The sequence below is a fragment of the Fulmarus glacialis genome, unplaced genomic scaffold, assembly GCF_000690835.1.
Source record: "Fulmarus glacialis isolate BGI_N327 unplaced genomic scaffold, ASM69083v1 scaffold10660, whole genome shotgun sequence".
Taxonomy (NCBI): Eukaryota; Metazoa; Chordata; class Aves; order Procellariiformes; family Procellariidae; genus Fulmarus; species Fulmarus glacialis.
This window is the reverse complement of record NW_009187104.1, coordinates 6,461-24,660: the sequence shown is the minus strand read 5'-3', so window position 1 is coordinate 24,660 and position 18,200 is coordinate 6,461. Positions and strand designations below refer to the sequence as shown.

Genomic DNA, 18,200 nt, shown 5'->3' with positions numbered 1-18,200 from the left:
GAAATAGCACTGCGAGAGTCGCTCCATCAGTCTCTGTCCTTTTTCCCAAATCCCATCCCCTTTTTTTCCATCACTTCCCAGGAACTTCACCACCACCTCCCGTGCTGTCTCCGGCCACTTGCGGACTTGTTTGCCCCCCTCACAGGAAACGCCCAGCTCCCACGGCAGAGGAAATAGTAGTGCTGGTCCCGGCCTGGGAAAGCCCGGCCCAGATCCCCCAAATTATAAACTTAATATGAGGTTTTGAGTTGGAGCAGGGAGACGTAACGCACATCTGAGCGCGGTGACGTTGGTGACGGCAGAGCTGCGCGGCTGGGAGAGGACGAGGTGGGCTGTGAGATGGGAGAGGACGAGGTGGGACGTGGCAGCAGGTTTCTGCAGAGGATGCGGATTGAGAGCTGAAGACCCCTTTAGTTTCGAACTTGCGCTCCGGGCACCGCTTCGGCTAAATGTTTCCTAGCGTTTTGCAGGAGGGATGTCTCGGACAGACATCGGTTTGCTGCACCAGAGCAAACCCCGAGCCTCCTCGTGCTCTCTTTGAATATAACAGTGGCACTGAGGAATGGGCGATTGCTCCAGAGGAAAAATGATTGACAGTAAATGCTGAAAGCCACTGATTTGTGTGAGACGACTCAAAGCGTCGTCCTTCATCCTGTGCTTGAGCTGATAAACTTCAGTGCTGAAATAAACTCCCTTTTCGGTTTACAAAAGCTCTGCCCCTAGAAGCGACGCTGCAGATGGGGCAGCTGCTCCGGCATTCCCCGGATAGTTTCTGAGTGATTTCAGGCTCTTTCGGCTTTCGAGACTACTTGCATTTTTTTTTTTATCGGTAGATTTTAAAATGGCTGCTTTTTCTCATAAGCAGCACATCAAATAGCAAGAGAGAGATTTTTAAAGGTTGTCACTGTCAAACTCCAAAGAGGACTTGATGCAAATTTTGGTTTCTGTTGAGTCTGACAAACCTGAGGCTGCGAGTGGGTTTCAGAACTCCTGCTGTTAAGCGTTGCAGTATTAGTGTTTCCTGGCATTTAGAAACAAGATTAAGAACCATTAATCAGAAGAACTTGCTCAACATAGCCTCCAGTAATGGTGAGGGAGTATTTTCTTGGCTGAGCACGTTGCCTACAATTTCAGGAGGGGTGGGTGTGTGTGCACACGCGGTTTTGGAAAATACCCTGGGCTTGGTATCCTGGGCATCCCTTGCTCCCAACAGAAATTAAAAGAAACTGTGATGATTTGGCAACTTTCTGAAAACAACTTTCAAGTTCGGTCCTCCAAATTAGACCACTTCTTCTATGTTTTAGTAGAGTTACTTGGTCTCCTGATGTTTTCTCTGTGCTATAGTATATTAGACATGAAGTTTCTAAGAGAAGAAACAAAAGAACCAGTTAGTCTTCAGGAATTTTTCAGCCTGGGGTAATCCAGGCTGTAGACCTGGTCGTTTCCATTAAATAAGTTCTTGGCTCCAACGGGCTCCTCTAAAGTATGAGGTTTCCCAGCAAGTTTTGGACTTGAGTCTCAGAAGAACCCTGGTATCTTCTGCTAAGGTAAATATTAATACCGGAGCTGCTGTAACAGTGGAAAAGTTTATCAACAGATAAACATATCAACAAAAATCTTAACAGATTGTGAAGATTGTAGTGCTATTGACTTCAGAGAAATGTATTTAAATGGGGATTTTTTTTCTTTCTCTTTCATTGCTCTTCAGTCGCAGCTCAGCCCTCCCCGCCAGCAGCGCGTGTAGTTGAGTCATCAGAAACCCCAGTGCCCTCCGTAGGCGCAGGGCAAATTCCAAGTCCTTGTAATAAGAGGGGAAAAAAAGTCAAGCAAAGCTTTTTTCTTTTGCGCTCTTGTTTTGTTGTCAGTCAGCTTGGGCAGCAGCTCAGGCTAACATCAGTTGAGTCCTCTCTAGAAGTAGCAATACCGTGTCCTCCTCCGAGCTTCAGAAAATACACCACCTATTAACTTCAAAGTCTTAAAGTATTAGAAAGACACTTTGCTGGCCACCATTCAAGAAAGATTTGAATGGAGTAAGTTTCCTGCAAGCTGTCCTTGCGCAACCAGCTCACTGGAGCTTTAGCTTGGAGCCGTCCTGTGTCATTAGATAAAGCCGGGCGTCCCTCACCAGTTGCATCTTCTCCCGATGCTGGTTGCAGGAAGGGCTGCGCATTCTTCTCGGCAGTCTTCCTCTGGACTGAGCAAACCGGTGTGCCTACTTTGTGTTTCTTAATACAAGGGAAAACCCTGATTATATATTTTTTTTTTCTTTTTCTTTTCTTGGTTAGGCGTGTAAGAAAATAGCATGCAAGCAGTAGGGCTGCTGCGCGGGAACCACGAAGGCTCCGCTTCCTCTTGCGCGGGAAGTGACATGGTGAATGTAAATAAGTGGTTCGATATCCTCAGGATGTTTACCCCGGTTTGTTCAGCATGTTTCTGTTAATTACTATCTTGCCATTAATTACTGCTGATTCCTGGTAGGATTTCAGTTCAATTCCAGGACGTACATGGATGTTACTTAAATGTAACACAAAATAATAATGCTAGCCTGTGCAGGGCTGCTCTTTTGTGAAGTGCTCCGTGGCTTACCCGTCCCACCTCACCTGGAATATCCTCTCCCTTAGTGTTTTTATTCCAGTGCGTTATCTCCATTTTCCAGGAGCGCACATGGACCCCTTGGTGTAGCTGGTAGCTCCCCCAAAGCACCCGCCTAGTCCACGAATTGTACTCACGGTTTGCCTTCGACATACACAATCGATGCGTTACCGAAAAAATACGAGTTGGCAGTGATTTTTCTGATAACGTTGCCCCTCACAATAGGCAATATTGCCCTCTACTGGTTAATTACAGGTTAAAGGATCCATATTTTCCCCTTTCACGTAGCAGCACTTTGCTATGAGAAGTTATTTTTCAGCTCTTCTTGCTCGGAGCAGAAGTAGGATTTGGTCCTGTTGCAGCTTTTTAGGATGCTATAGCTTGTGTTTGATTTCTTTTTCCCCAGAAGCTGCTTTTCATTTGGGAGGACCTGGTGCACCTGAACACCAAACTTTAATCATTGTTTTTAAATGTCAGTAGCAGTGTTGAATCCGTCATTTTCAGAATTAACCCTTAGAAATGTAACTTCTCCAAACTGGTTTTGCAAGTGAAATAACTGCAAGGTTTTTAATTATTATTTGCATTAGTAGAATAAGACCTTTTGCTTAACACTGTAACCTTGCAGCCCCCGATAATTGCCCCCTTCCCTGCCCCAGCTGGGGCGGCTGCAGGATGAGCTGGATCCAGGCACGGAGCTGGGTTAAAAATAAGCTTGCAAAAAGAGCGTTATTTTTAACCCGGGTCAGTCCCCTGCTCGCGTTCAGGGCGCAGCTGCCCAGTCTCACGTGGGTGCGCTGCCTTGGAGGCGCGGGAGACGGCAAGAAAGAGCCGTGGGGGTAACCGAGGGCTGTTTAAAGCCGGAGCACCCTGAAAGCTGCTTCTCAAGTGAATATTCCAGCTCTGAACTCGGCTATGGACCCCTCTCCGTACAACTAGTCTTCCTAAAAGCCTTTTCCAGGTCAAACGTCACCGCTGACAAAACTCCAGCAATGTTTAAGCACTTTTTGGTGGTGATGCCCTGTGTGGCTGACCTTTCCCAGAGTAAATTCTTTTCAATTAAGTCTCATATTTGCTATCTGGACAGCTAGCTTTATTCACAGTCTGGCTCAAATGTTTCAAATAAGTTTACATATGTAGAACAAGAGAAAATAGTTGATGGAAATTACAGTGTGGTTTTGCTTTGCCAGGTGTGCTAAAGATAGATGATCAGAGGAAAGACCTGGCAGCTTATACCGTGCACAGCACCGTAGTCGATTCAATATTTGAATCACAGCCAATGTGATGGTACGTCATTTAACTAATTTGTGGTGCCTGCTCTCCTGCAACTTGGAAAGGGGAAAAAGTTTGGACAATTTTTTGGGATCTATTTATTGAACTAAAACTTGTCTTTACTTCAGGGGGAGATGGAAAACTGAATGACTCTCTTGGGTGATTGAGATGGATTTAATCCTTTCAACACTTAAAGGGGGCTTATAAGAAAGATGGGGACAGACTTTCTAGCAGGGCCTGTTGCGACAGCACAAGGGGGAATGGTTTTAAACTGAAAGGGAGTAGATTTAGACTAGGTATAAGGAAGAAATTTTTTACAGTGTGGGTGGTGAAACCCTGGCACAGGTTGCCCAGAGAGGTGGTAGATGCCCCATCCCTGGAAACATCCAAGGTCAGGTTGGACGGGGCTCTGGCAGGGGGGTTGGACTAGATGACCTTTAAAGGTCCCTTCCGACCCAAACTATTCTGATTCTATGATTTAGCTGCAAAATGTGCTGCCTGCGTCGTGGTGGTGAGCAGCTCTGCATCCCCGCAGGACTACCCCGCGGGGCGAAGGCCGGGTGGGGGCAGGTGCAGCAGCCCAGGAAGAGGAAGCACAAATTATTCCTCAGGAGGAAAACTGGGTAACTTTGTAGTCTAATCAAAGTTAATAAATTGTTTGACTTCAGTTGCCACTGTATTATGTGTTGTGGCACACAGATGCCGGTGCTTTCACAGCGTACCCAAACAGCAGAGTAATGCTGAGGGCAGCTTAAGACGGAATTTTCTTGCCGTGTAACACAGGTCAGCTCAACTTAGCAAAAATGCTGATTATAAATCCTTGATGGCAGAAAGTTAGGGAGCTTACGAGGAAAGGTTTAACACAAACTTCCAAAGGGATGCTGGTTCCCTGAGTCCAGTACTGAAGAGTCGTGCTCTAGGTTTTAGCACAGATTGCCACCTCTTTTGGGGCAATCGGTGGGTTTGAGCAAGTTTGCAAACAGCCCCTTCACCACTTGTTCTCAGCGGACGGTGTCTAAGTGTTTCATACCGATTCCCACCCTCAGCCACGTGCCCTTTTGTTGAGCTTCAACCACAGCTGTGTTGCACAGATAAACCCAAGCAGGAGCAGCCAGGTCCTGCATCTCGGACCGGTGCAGGCAGCGTGCAGGCAGCGTGCAGGGAGCGTGCAGGCAGCACAGGCAGCGTGCAGGCAGCACCAAGCCGGCCAGGGCTCTCCTGGGTTCCTTGGGCTGGTGCAGCACCTTCAGCTGATGAGATGGTGCAGTGCAAGGTCCAGGTCTGGGGGTTAGTTTTGCATCATTTTTGAAGGAAAGAGAAACATGTATTACAGGAATTGTCTGTGAGTCTTTTTTTTTTTCCCTTGGTGTATCACCTTTTACGGAGCAATTGAACTATGAACCCAGCTGGGGGACAGTCCTTGCTCTGGGCCACTTGCAGAAGAGCTGCCGGGGGAAGACACCCCAGGCAAAGCCTTGGAGAAGGCCTATCGTGACTTTTCATAGACAAAAAGTGGCATAGTTGTGAGAACTTGTCCAAAACTCACAGGAGGCGTGTAACAGGCAGATACATTGTTTTCCACAGCCAGAGCCGTGCTCATACCGTCAGGGGCTGAAGGCTAACACCTTCAGCAGCGCTCATGGGATTTGATAAAGCAGGACAAGCTCTCCTGCCTCTTCTCTAGGTGGAGCTGATTGGAAAGTTTGGAGTACAGAATATCTTTTGCATTTGTATATTTTATTTTAAGTTGGACTCAAGCAGTGAGTGCTTGCTGGAAAGATCTTTCTGCGACTTCCTTAGGTGCTCAGCGTTGTGGGGCCGGTGGCACAGCTCAGCTCCCAGGGCAAGGGAGCTCCGCGGAGCGTTCACTGCAAGCGGCAGATCAAGGACGGTTCAGGGGGCAAGAGGGCCAGCACGCAGCGATGCTGCGGGTGCGTCACCGGGGAGGAACAAGATTGTTCTGAATTCTTCCAGTGTTAAACTGTGCCTTTCACACCAGCTGAATTAAACTAGAGGTGCCGAGATTGATCTCTAGTGAGGTTAGGAGTAGTTTATTGAGGTGTGTGTAGAGCATCTGGTTTAATACTTAACTGCGTTAAGTGCTAGTGTGTCCGATCGGGGTGTCTCTGCGATGCACACACACACATGCAGCTTCGAGAACAGCCTCAGCACACTTCTCATTCCTGCATCTGCTTGCCAATATGAATTTTAAGCACGCATCAAGCAAGACTTTGCACATCAAAAAGAAAGCCATACAGTTTGTGTTTCCACGGGAGGGGAGGGATCTCCTATTTCTGGTGCGCTATAATTTGTTAGGAAGTGAACTCTCTTGACTGGTTTTTGTGTGTGCAACTGGTGTACAAGGGTTTCCTATGCCTTTTTTTTACTGCTGGCATTTTATAGGCTTCGTCTTCATAGACCTGGTATCATCAGACTGATACATGCTTCAGTGCCGTTTGTATAGCATGTAAAATCCCATAGCCTCTTACGGGAAATGCCGGCAATTCTGCATCTGGCGTTTTCTGAGCTTTTCCTTGCCTGCCGCCTCTCGTAGCTGAAGTGCCGTGCCCCACGCGAGGGGAAAAAAGCCGTCCTGCCAGCCCGCTCCTACCGCAAGGAGAACCGCACACCCGGAGTTTTGCGTTGGTATGACGCAGGCAGGCGGCGTCTAAATGCAGAAATCCTTGGTGTTATCATCACTTGTGTTTTTGTCTTGTTTGCTTGTACCTTTGGAAGTGCAGGGTAAAAAAGCGTGAGCGTTGCGGCGGCGTAATGGGCATTTAATCACCTGGGAAAAAGGGTCCTCTGCATAATATCCATGCACACCAGGTGCCGCAACGCACGGCGGGGTGATGTGAGGCACTTCTTGGAGTCCCCTTCTCCTGCGAGGCCTCGGGTGCCGCATTGCACTGTGAAATGACTTTTAAACATACCTTGCCTCCTTTTCCTCATGCCCTCAGAAGCATCTTCCCATGTACGATTACAAGGTAAAGACAATGCAACCTGTTTTGTTTGAAAGTGTCGGTGGTTTGGTGCACACAACGAAGTGGGTATTACTGCTCTTGTTCCTTACTGCATACGTTGTGCTTTTTCCATCTTCAAAGCATTTTCCAGCCATGAACTAAGAGCACACGCATTAGCTGAGAGCACACACCCCTCCCTGAGCAGCTGATGCCGGGCACATCCCGGGAAAAACTTCCAGAATGTGACACACCACTTTTGATGCAAATAAAATGACGCCGTATTTCATCAGCTCTATTAAAAGTACTTAAGTAATTGAATTAATGAAACTTTAAAAAGCCTTTAAGAGACAAATATGGTACACACCTTTCTTCTCACTTCTTTTTCTTTTCTTATTTTCGCCGTTGAATGTCTTTGGTTGGCTTTTTTATTTGTTATCTTACTGTTTGCTTTTCGATGTGTGGTTTTGCTGGGGTTTTTTGTGTTACGGTAGCTGGTTTCTCTGCTTTGCAGCATTGGTACTGTTACAGTTTCTACAGCAAAGGAAAGTGTCATCTGCAAAATAGCATGAGTATGACTGGAATACCTCATCTTTCAGATTAATTTTTGCAAACATTGGGTTTTTATTTCCATTGCGTTCATTCATTTGCTGTGTGTGCCTGCCTCGCCCCCTGGACTGTGCTCACCTCTTACATATTCAACCCCATTTCCCATCTTCATGTGATCTTTCACGCTTCTCTCCATCTATCCTTCCACTTATGGATGTCCAACATCCAGCCCCTCTGAACCCACGTTGGCTTTGTTTTTCTCTGTAGCCCGCTTGGGTATTTCTCCCTCCTTCCCCTATAGCTTTTCCTTGAGCAGGGCCAACCCTTCCTAGGCAGACAGTCCAGGTGAGGTGGGACGAGATGACATGCTCTGCACAGGACAGAAATATCATCCAGGACCTTGTGCTCGGCTTGCTCACCCTGCCTTTTGGGGAAAAAGGAAACAGCGGCCCCAGAGTTATGTCTAGCTGACTTTTTTGGGTGGCTCCAGCCAGGTGAGAGGCCACTGATGGAGCTTTCTGCTCCGGACACTCCCCGATCTGCAGATAGACAGGAGTATCTGTGAGCTACCCACAGCCAAGGCAGTAGTTTAGTGACACCCAGTTTCTAGCCCAGTTTTGAAGTTTTTTTCAGGCTAAATTGAAGCATTTTGGGTGCAGCTGACTTTTTTTGCACTCTCTGCTTTTTCAGGTGAGGCAGATGAAGAAGCCTTTGCCGAGGAGTGCAGACGGAGAGGACAACACGCCCTGCCTTTCCAGCCGACCAACCCTCGCCTGCTGAAGTCTCACAAGCCTGCCAGTTCCCCCAAATATGCCTATCATTATAATAGCGATGAGGTGGAAGAACAAGATAGAAGCCGGGTTACAAGCAGCTTGGAGACCCCTTTTTATTTATCAGGTGTGCACAAGCATGTTGATGAGAAATGCGCAGAAAAGGATCCATCAGCTAGTCAAAAGCCAAAACCAAAAAGCCGAGCAAGAGGTTGTTGCTGTGTGTTGACTTAATGTTAGCTCCCTGGCAGATAATAAATGGCCGCTTGTGTGCTTTCATTAGCTCTGCTCTTCAATTTAGTCTAGATTCACAAATGCCCTGGGATATTTAAGGATCCAGGGCAAATATTGTTATGCTGCTGAAGTGCCTGTGCTCTTTGTTCTTAAAAGTGAAGGCCTTTTAGAGATTAACTAATCACAATACTTTGCACATTCATTTATTTAAATTGTGCTTGGCTTCCTTGCCGAAGAAGTTCGGCAATTCGATATTATTTCTGGAAGCTGCAATTTAGGCACCTATATCCTAATAGAGAAGGCTGAGACCGTTCAAGTGAACGCGGAAGCACAGCGATTGTCCCGGTTATTTTTGGAAGTAATTAGTCCTTTGATATATTTCCTGTCTGTAATGTTTCGGCAATATAGTCTAGAGGCTATCTTGGACAACAAGTCCTTATAACTACTTGATTTAATTTGAACCTGTGGTCAAAGATCATCCAGGACTGCCAGGACAGGTTTTTCTGAAACATGAAGATGCCTTTCTACTTGGATGCCCAAACCGAAGGCCCTTCTCATTAGTGCTGAATTTGGTGAAGTGCTGGGAAGTGTGAGCGTATGAGGCTCCTCAGGGTAGACACACCGCATGAAAAACACGCACTGTACCCCAAAACATGCGCTTACGTACTCCCAGTGCTGTACCAACTTCTGCTGTGTTTACGAGCCTTTAAATCTAATGCTGTCTTCTGTACAGAAGACCCAAAGATATCAAGTGGGACGACAACTTGAAAAAATAGAAACATTCAGATAAATGTCTTTAGGGTTGGCTAAGTTGAATCTTTTCTTTAAAAAAAAAAAAAGTAAGTTAAAAATTTCTCTACAGAAGCCTGAATGTAACCTCTGGGCTGATGTCCTGAAATCTCTCATGCAAGGGTTACGGGTTTTGTCTCCTGTGTCTGTAGCCGACAAAACAAAACCTTGGCTCTGCATTTGGAGACTTGAGGTTCTCTGCAATCATAACAATACTTTGTAATCGTTTCCAAAGAGCATCTGAGTTTGACACGCACCTTGCAATTTTTGGAGCAATTTTTAAGATTGCTTAGGACTTTTTGCTGTGAATCTATTTATGCTCCAAGACGCACAAGCTTGCAATTAAAATGAATTTCCAGAAGTATTTGTGCAGTCACAAAATCCTCTCTTCTACCAGTAGATTGTGAGTTGCCATAAAAGATTCAGGGTCAAAACTTGGTTGCAGTTAAGACTAAGATTTTACTGTTGCTTTAAATATTTTGCCTACTGTTCCTCTGATGGACAGGGCTGCTGAAGGACTGGTCGAGTCAGTCATAAAAACCTACATGAGTGTCTTAATCCCTCCCTGGGAAGTTTGTGCACGAGCCCTGGCCCATAACGCCGTTCTCCTTCATGGGTGTTCACCTCTGCCGACTGCCTTGCCCAGCAAGCAGGCTTCACCAGCGCAGCTCCGTAATTATACAGACCACTTACTTGCTCCCGCTTGGCTTCTCCTTGATCACTGCAACAGCTGCCGTGCTTACACGGGCCAGCGTTGGGAAAGAATAGCATCTTTTTCTGCCTTGGTCCAAAGCCCACTCACTTCAGTGGAAAATTAAGTTCAATAGCCTCAAACCGGGTGCCGTTCCACCTTGAATCAGATGGTTTTGCCACTCCTGGCATGTGGCCCGTGGCAGCGAGACTGCGCCGCAGTTTTAAACGTTGTCCCAGTTAGAGCACCTCGAGCAAATCCTCAGTCATTAATGATTCACCTGCAGTGAAATGGTTTTCTTTTCCCAGCTTTAAGAGTGGGAATGTTTGAATTTTAATTTGTAACTCTGTAGCAAATTTAAATGAAGGAAAAGGGGACAGGTTTCTTCTTGACCACGTGGTAGGAATCCCTCTGGAAGTGGCTGCCTCTCTCTAGCACCCAAGGAGAAAGGCTGGCCAGCTCCTTGAGACTGGCAACCGCTATCCAGAGGTGAGATAAATCCTCTCCTTAGACAGGATTCCCAGTCATTAACAGTGGGTTTTTGATAAAAAAGTAGAGTTAAATTTGATTCTCCATCTAACGTTGACACTTTGTGTTTTAGTAGAAATTGCTCTGGGTTTCATACTGTTCCTGGTTTCATAACAGCCTTTAGAATAAACTTGTACTCTGAAGTCGCTGCGTATCTCAAACAGTGCTCTAGCTCCAGCCAAGTAATTTTTTAGTAAGAATTCAGATACTACAAGTAATGCACTGCCCGATTGTGTGATGTATGGCCGGCTGGTGACATCCAAGCTGTACCAAAGTGCTATTAATGCCCCAGAGACCTGGGGCTTACAGCCACTAATGGTAGGGGTAGTGGTAATGACCCCTAAAAAACTGCTTCTCTGGATTTGAGAGTTTTGATCTTTATCTAGCAAGAATGGTTGAAATGTTTAATTGTTAAAATACTGAAAGATACACGATATGAAAGATCATTATTTGCAAGATAATATTGCAAGGTTTGCTCTTCCTTTTGAATGAAATAGCTTGCATTAACCTAAAACTTACAACATTAATAATTCATTTTTTCTCCATTTTCACCCGCTGGCATCTCTGAAAAGGAAACCACTTTAAAAGAACTGGCATGGATTCCTCTGCTGGAAAGCTGAGCTATTTGTACTTTACTACATCTTTAATGCAGTCTCCATTCTTTTTGCCGACAGACGGTTTCCCGAGTTACACATTACTAACTAGTAAAATCGATGTGCTTGCTTATCCAAACTAATCACCTTATAATTCTCTCACATACTTGTATTTGGGCATGGAATGGAATGAGAAAGGAAAGCAAAGCCGGTGTTTTCTGTGGCAATCTAATACGCGAGGAATGCTAGAGGTGCGGAGACGGGAGGGAGTTCACTCTCCCTTTGCTCCACATCCCCTGCTGTAACCGTGTGTGAGTGGGACAGGGTAACTCTGCTGCGGGCAGAGGGTGGGAAGATTGGCCGGTGGATTTGGAGGCTGGCTGGTTGCTCCCTGGCTTAGCCAGAACTGCCATCACACATGTTTTTTTGGCTACTAGTACGAGAGCATCCCGTTACCCATTTGCTTCCCGTAGAAGGTGGTTGGGTTGCACATGGAAGGGCTTCCAAGGCTGCAGAGCCTTGCAAGCTTTTGCTTGCCATGTGGGAGTAAAATCCTGGACTCTATTCAGTAATAGTATTACCTTAATTAATAGCAGGCAAGCAGGTTGTATCTGGCTTGGTATGATCTTGTAGCAATTCTAGGCAGAATTGGTAATGAAAATAGTATAGTAAGCAAGCATGAAGGAAGGCTCCAGTAAGCTGCTAAAGCTTTTCGGTCCCCTAAAACATCAAAGTTGGAGTTACATCATTGGGTTGGCCAGTGAAACTGGAGAACTCGCCCCTTGGATTTAACAGTGCGGATAATTAAATAGTGGAGCGGCGTACCTAGACGGGGTGGGATGTTTTGTCACCTCAGGTCTTTACGTAAAGGCGGGTTCTCTCTCCGCGATGCTCTGTGGCATGGGCAGGAGCTGTGGATGCGGAGAGAGAATTAGTAGGTCACATCGTGGTGTGTGTTGGGCCGTGGCTCGGGCTGAAAGGAGGGAATGTGAAAGTGTAGTGTAAAGCTGTAATTGTAAATTGAGTCACACGCATGAAATTATACTGAACCTGTGATCTGGGGTGAATTTTTATAATGGCATATGCAAGCGTGGTCAGTCTAAACAGATGGTGGCTGCAACTCAGAAGCAAGCTAGCTACCTTTGAAATAGCAATTTATTGTTTTGACTAGAGAGATATTTCTAAGAGCAGAAAATTAGAAAGTGCACTGCAGAACCCAACGTGCCTGCGCCCCGCTGTCCTGTGAAAGCTCTGTGCGCATGTTGGAGCTGTGACTGCCTTGCTGGTTTGAAGGAGGGCAAAAAAATGGCCGCAATCTTAGCAAAAAGTTAGTAGATCTTGAAAACCATGTTCTCTGGGACTTGAGCAGAAAGCATGAATCCCTCCCACCCCCAACCTCAGTGCTCCAGAGCTTGAAAGTGGAAGGAGGCTCCTCCAAAGTCTTCACCTGTGCAGGAGATCTACAAAAATCAGGCCATGGCCTTTATTACTGACTGATGTGGGTCGAGAAGCAGAAATGCTGCGTGTTAATCGTTGGTCGTGACTAAACACCTTGTGTCCTTCTGCTGACTCCTGCGCTCCCCTGTGCTGGCAGAAGGAAGGTGGATCAGAGCTGTGGCTGCTCTCTGCATCCTGGTAGAGCAGGCAGACGTCGGGCAGGGCAGGAAGAAGTAGGATACCACAAACGGGTTGGGTAGGAGCGTTTTCCCCAGGACACTTGTCCCTTTGGATCGATCGCTCGACGTGCACACCTCCCTTACAGTTGCCGCCCAAGAATGTGATGAGTTTCATTGTCGGTGACTGAACAAACCTGTGACTTTGGAGGTGCAGATGGCAGAGAAGTAGAAAGCCAGAAGGAAAGTCAATCTGGGACCCAGCAGAGAGGCTTCCCAATTTGTTTTGGTCCTTGCTGAGTGGCTGAGGGAGTTGCTACTAAGTGTTGTTGGAAGTTGGTTTCGGTCTTCAGCAGTGTGTTTTGAAAGCTGGAATAGCTTCTGTGCTCTTTATGGTTCTTCTGGAAGTAGAAGAGAGGAGGATGAAAGGTGAAGAGCGGGTCAGCAAGACGCTGTTTGTTTTAGACAAGAATTATCCAGGTTGTAGAACAGGTGTAATTCCAAATGGTGTGGATTCTTGCTTCATCCATCTCTGCTCCTGGCAGCTGACGAAAGCAAGAATGTACCAAGTTAGGCTGATACCTATCTGCATTCGAGTGAGTCTGTTTTCCGAATGTCAAATCTGGGGGAAGCTCTCAGCAACCTGTTCTCCCCCGCACCCTTCCCTAAGACTCTCTATCTTAACGTAACGCATTTCTAGAGTTTAGATAGCTAACAATTGCTTCTAAGGGTGGAAATTTGAAAAGCCCATCTCCAAGGCCAGAACTGTCTGGCGGAAGCCGGTTCAGCCAGGCACCCTGGGAAGTCTCCACGACTGCTTCGTGGTGCTGGCGACTCACCAGCACACAGGTTCACTGCAAATTAATCAAATAGTAACGGGGCTGCTGCTTTCTAATTCAGATTTTGTTCTCTCCTGACTTTGGGGCTAGTCTTGTAACCAAGGCAGCTAAATATGCTTTTAATTAGCGCTGGTTGAAGTATTCAAGTGAAATAAGCACCAAAGGGTTACATCTTTAGTGAGCAATTTTTATTTTTCCTAGGAGCTGCTTCACCTGTTTAGATCAGTTTTTTATGCTGTTATCACCCAGCATAGCATCACTGGCACTAACAGACTGGCAAAGTTTGACCTATCCTTTCTTCTCAGGTGGGGGTGGAAAAGGAAATGGTCGAGAGTGAAATTATTTATCACAGCAGGCTCGAAACAGAAAAGACCTGGCAGTTTTCTCTTGAGGAATACTCTGTATTTGTGCGTTATCTCCTCCTTTAGCCAATCTGTTTCTGTGTGTCAGTGATAACACTTGAAAGATTTCCACTTTTCACCCTTATCATTCCAGAGGCTGGTAGGAGATCATGTTGTCAAATGCCTAAATATCTTCATACCACATTATTTTAACAATTGAGTTGTTTCATTTAGAAGACAATGAATTATGTGGCATTCATTTAAAGTAAAAATTTACATTGACTCACAGTATTTTTAAGGAAGAGTTGCTAGAATTGCTTTCAAAATCTGAAAGATTTGAAGAAAATGGACTGAAAAAAAGAAAAGTATTATGGTATAAAATAGCAGTATCAAATGCAATCATGCCTGTATGTGGAAGCCTTTTAAAAATACCGATAGTGTTTTGAGAATGAAAAATGAGAAAATTATGATGCTGATATCCTTTTAGGGTTTAATGATCCTTTCCCAAATACCTGTGTTAATGTTTCATAGTTATTACATGAACTAGTTCTGATCAGCTGATACGGTGCTGTTTTTCCCTCTGGTAAAGGGAAGAATCCCTTGAATAACACCCTTCGGATGACTGATTCTCAAAAGTCAGCAGGTCTCTTCCGCCTCCATTGGCCTCTGTGGGAAAGCAGAGAGATGCTTCAGCCCTTCTGGGATGTGTCCCTTACAGCAGTAAATTAAATGCCAAGGGATCCTATTTTTGACAATGTGTAGGAGATTGAGGGGCTGACATTGAAGTAAACTTCATGGATGGAGTTCTTAATTAGGAGATGTCCACGCAGTGTCCCTGGGACAGGACTGCAGCTCAGGAGGGTGGCAGGGTGCAGGGAAAACGCAGCGTCATCTGCAATTCTGCAAAGCACTGCCAGTTTTTCTCTTCCTTAAACAATAAAACTGGTTTCCACTCTAACTTTGCGCAGGCTAATCGCTCATGGCAGAATTTCTAAACAAATATCCTGCTTCTTGACTCAGATGATTGCAAAAGATGAAGTCATGCTGTTAATACAGCGTAGGAGCTAGAATGATAACCTAGGAACAGTTTCCCTTTGCTACAAGGGAGTGTATTTCCTCTAACGCACAAGCTTTTGATAATGTCTCAAGGGATTTTAGCCCAAAGACTATCTCGTGGTTCCCCCCAAGTCTTAAACTTAAACCAAAGAACTGCAGCGCTGCCGTGGGCACAACCCTAATCGCGCTTGGGAGGAGCTCTGATCAGGAGCAAACTTCAGCCACAGCGTGGCTTCGTACTCCTCCGACCTCCCACCGCTTCCTTTTCCCATCTTAATTTTACTATTGGTGCTAAATTGATGGAGAACCGGGCGTGATGGTGACATGGCTTCCTCAGGGTCACATCTGCCTGCCTGCAGACAGAATGGGGGAAAGAAAGAGATTTCCAGACAGGCAGAGCTGTGCCCCTCCTGGGCTGTTCCTCTGACTCCCAGCTGGCTTGCAGGGGCTCCTCCGCCCCATGCTGGCCCCCTTCACTGGCCTGTGCTGATTCCCAGTGGCAGAGCACCGCTGAGCTAAAAGATCCCTCCAGCTATCTCAAAGCATCACAGAATGATTAGCTGAGGGAAATGTTTGCTAGCTTTGAGTTTAGATTTATAAGTGCACTTGGATAGATGTAGTCTTGGTTCTGCTCAGTTCACTGTCCATGCAAGTCCGCTAGCAAGTTGCATTTTACTGCAAGTTTGGAGGAAAGAACGAGATGCAGAGCAAGAACTGGTTTTCATGCATCTTCTGGGGTTGAGAAAAATCATTGGGATGATGTGATCATGGCTGGAAGCTTGTGCCTACTGAACCCGTAGCAAGTAATTGTTGCTTGAACTTAATATTTCCATGTACCATTGGAGCTGCAGTAGAATATAACCTATGGTGCGTGCATAGTTAAGCATGAGCAGGCTGGTGACCTGCATATAAAATGCATATTGGTAAACACTGAGCACCTTCTTATTTACTCAGGATTCTTGGCATTCCCTAGTCTTAAAATGGAAATGCAAATATCGTGGTAACTCTGACTACCGTGAGCAGGAAACGCCAGTACTTAAATAGCTCCTGCTGTATAAGTCTTATTTATTGCTTCCGTTTTGAAAATTATTCTGGTTTTGCATGTGCTCTAATTTTGAAGCTTTTCCTGAATGGCTTTGAAGTCTTTTGAAAGTTCTCCAGATCTTTTCAAACTTCAAAGACTGATAGTGTTTTCTTTCTATCCTATATAAGGGATATAGTAGAACTGGGGATATAGTAGAACTGATCACTTAAAAAAACACATTAGAAAGCCAGACCTTTTCTTTAAGATTCCTTAAACCATTCAGAGAACATGTGCTTTTGCTAGAGGGAAAAGTCCATGAATGCTGTGAATAGTGTTTTACAAGCCATGTTTCCTCAGGACACAAAGAAGGCAGCAAGAGGAGGAAGCAGAAGCAGAGAGAGGAACAGAAGAAGAAGAAGTCAACCAAAGGGAGTTACTAAAATGGACTTCTCTGCTATGCCAATACCTTTGTAATAATGACAACTTAATGTTACATTTGAGCACACCTCTTTTGTGTATATTTTTTGATTGTTCACACTGCTAGCAAGGACGTGACTCATGTTTAAAACTGTACTAAAATTGCACTATGTTATTCTTTTTAGTTTCACGGAGTGGCTTTCTTGCCAGTCAGGTTAGGGAATTTGAATGAGGCTGATCTTGGTTAGAAGTGTGTTATGTTTGAAGATTGGAAAGCGTTACAGAATTTCTTACTTCTTCCTTCCCTGGGACTAAAACGACTCTAGTCTAGTGTTTATTTGTTTTGTAGGATATAAAGGGTTGTGCAAATGCCTGTTTGTTTGGTCACTCTGGCATCAACATCAGGCCTGTTGAAAGAAGAGTCCTATTCACTCATGTCATTGGGAATGGGATTGAGACATGAGCTCTTATAGGGTAATTTATGCAAGCTTAATAAGTGACTTTTATGGTTAGTTTTTTTTTTCCAAGCTGGGCAGCAAAGGTTGTCCCTGCTATTAAAATGTTCCTTCATTTTAAATTGTATCATGAAGTTATACCCTCTGATTTTAAGAAACTTAGTGTAATGATGGTCTCCTGTAAGCACTCCTACTGATTTCTTAAGCATAGTTGACTCCCAATGAATCATTTAGTGAAATCATTCCTTATTTTAAAAGTTTATTTTCAGAACCTAGAGACAAATGATCTAAGTGCTACTTTAAGACTGCTCCTTGTTTCTGCTGAGTAGGTTTTAGATAACAAACATTTTTCAGCATCCGTATAAGATTTTATCAGGTTGTTTCTGCAAAGAACTTACATCTCTATGTATGAAAGCATTTTGCATTGGTTTTATTGCAGGACTAATTTTTTTTAGCTTGAAAAGATGTCTTCAATTTAAAAGAAATATGTATTTTCTGGCAAGATGACTTCCTTGCTTCCTATACTTGTCTCATGTGCATGACACATTGCTTCTCTTAACCTTTTAGTTTGTACAGAGCCCTTCCGTTGCCTTAAGCATTTACCTGCATGGTTCTTGTCAGTATGTTGCCTCCTCTTTTTAACCTCCAGGTAGGAGTTAGCAGCTTATGGTTTTTGTTTTTTTGTTCTTCCTCTTGCCAATAAGTTGTTGATGTAACAAACTTAAACCTGGCAATATTGAAAGTCCACGGTTCCTGGAGAAACTCACTCATCCTAACGTTTAAAAGATGTAGCAATGCACATAATGGTGTAAGGAAGAAGCTAAACAGAAAAATCAAGTCTGCATTCTAGCATGCTTTGATGTAACAAATTCTGGTGTCTCTGGTATCTGAACGGTTTAGCTTCAAATGCTTACATTACGCAATGTAACCCTACGCAAACATATAACCATACATGAATTCTGTTAGGGTACTTAAATTATGGTTATTATGAAATAAGACTGAGTACCGGTTTTCTGTCACTTAAGTGCCACTTTTTTTTTTGTTTTGTGCGGTGTTACTAATATTTAAAAATAAAGAAAATTCTCCTTTATACTTTGTCCTCTTGCACTGTCCTGTAGACTGGAGCTGGCATCAGTTGTTCATGTTTAGTTTCCATTAAAGTTTAGGCTGTAAGCACAAGGGGGAGAGTCCGCATTCACAAAATGCCCACAAGCATACCAAGTTATTCCTTTTGCTAAATCCATGAGCAAGTCGATACAGTCCCTGTGTCAAATGGCTGAAATGGAAAATGAGGGTTTGTTCTGGCTGAAAACATCACTGTAAGGAGCGCATACCTCAAACAGAGGTTGCACATCAGCCACGCGAGGAACATTCACACCGGATGATACACCACACTTTGAATTGCATCCCATTTAGTACACTTTCTGTACTCTGGGAGAAGCCCCCCCCCCCTCCCCGCCCAGTACGTATGCCAATTTTA

General features: G+C 44.8%; 1 protein-coding gene across 2 annotated transcripts in view; it reads left to right on the top strand.

The window, feature by feature from the left end:
* The window catches only part of DNAJB7 (DnaJ (Hsp40) homolog, subfamily B, member 7), a 53,733-nt gene extending 35,920 nt beyond the window's left edge, over positions 1 to 17,813 (top strand). Inside the window, exons 8-9 of one of the 2 annotated variants that reach the window (XM_009573956.1) lie at positions 8,061 to 8,267; positions 16,206 to 17,813. In XM_009573956.1, the coding sequence (XP_009572251.1) occupies positions 8,061 to 8,267; positions 16,206 to 16,288 (290 nt within the window). In that variant the 3' untranslated portion in view covers positions 16,289 to 17,813. Of the gene's footprint in view, positions 1 to 8,060; positions 8,375 to 16,205 lie in introns of those variants that run through there. The other variant, XM_009573948.1, reaches the window with a different exon arrangement.
* Positions 17,814 to 18,200: the final 387 nt, after the last annotated feature.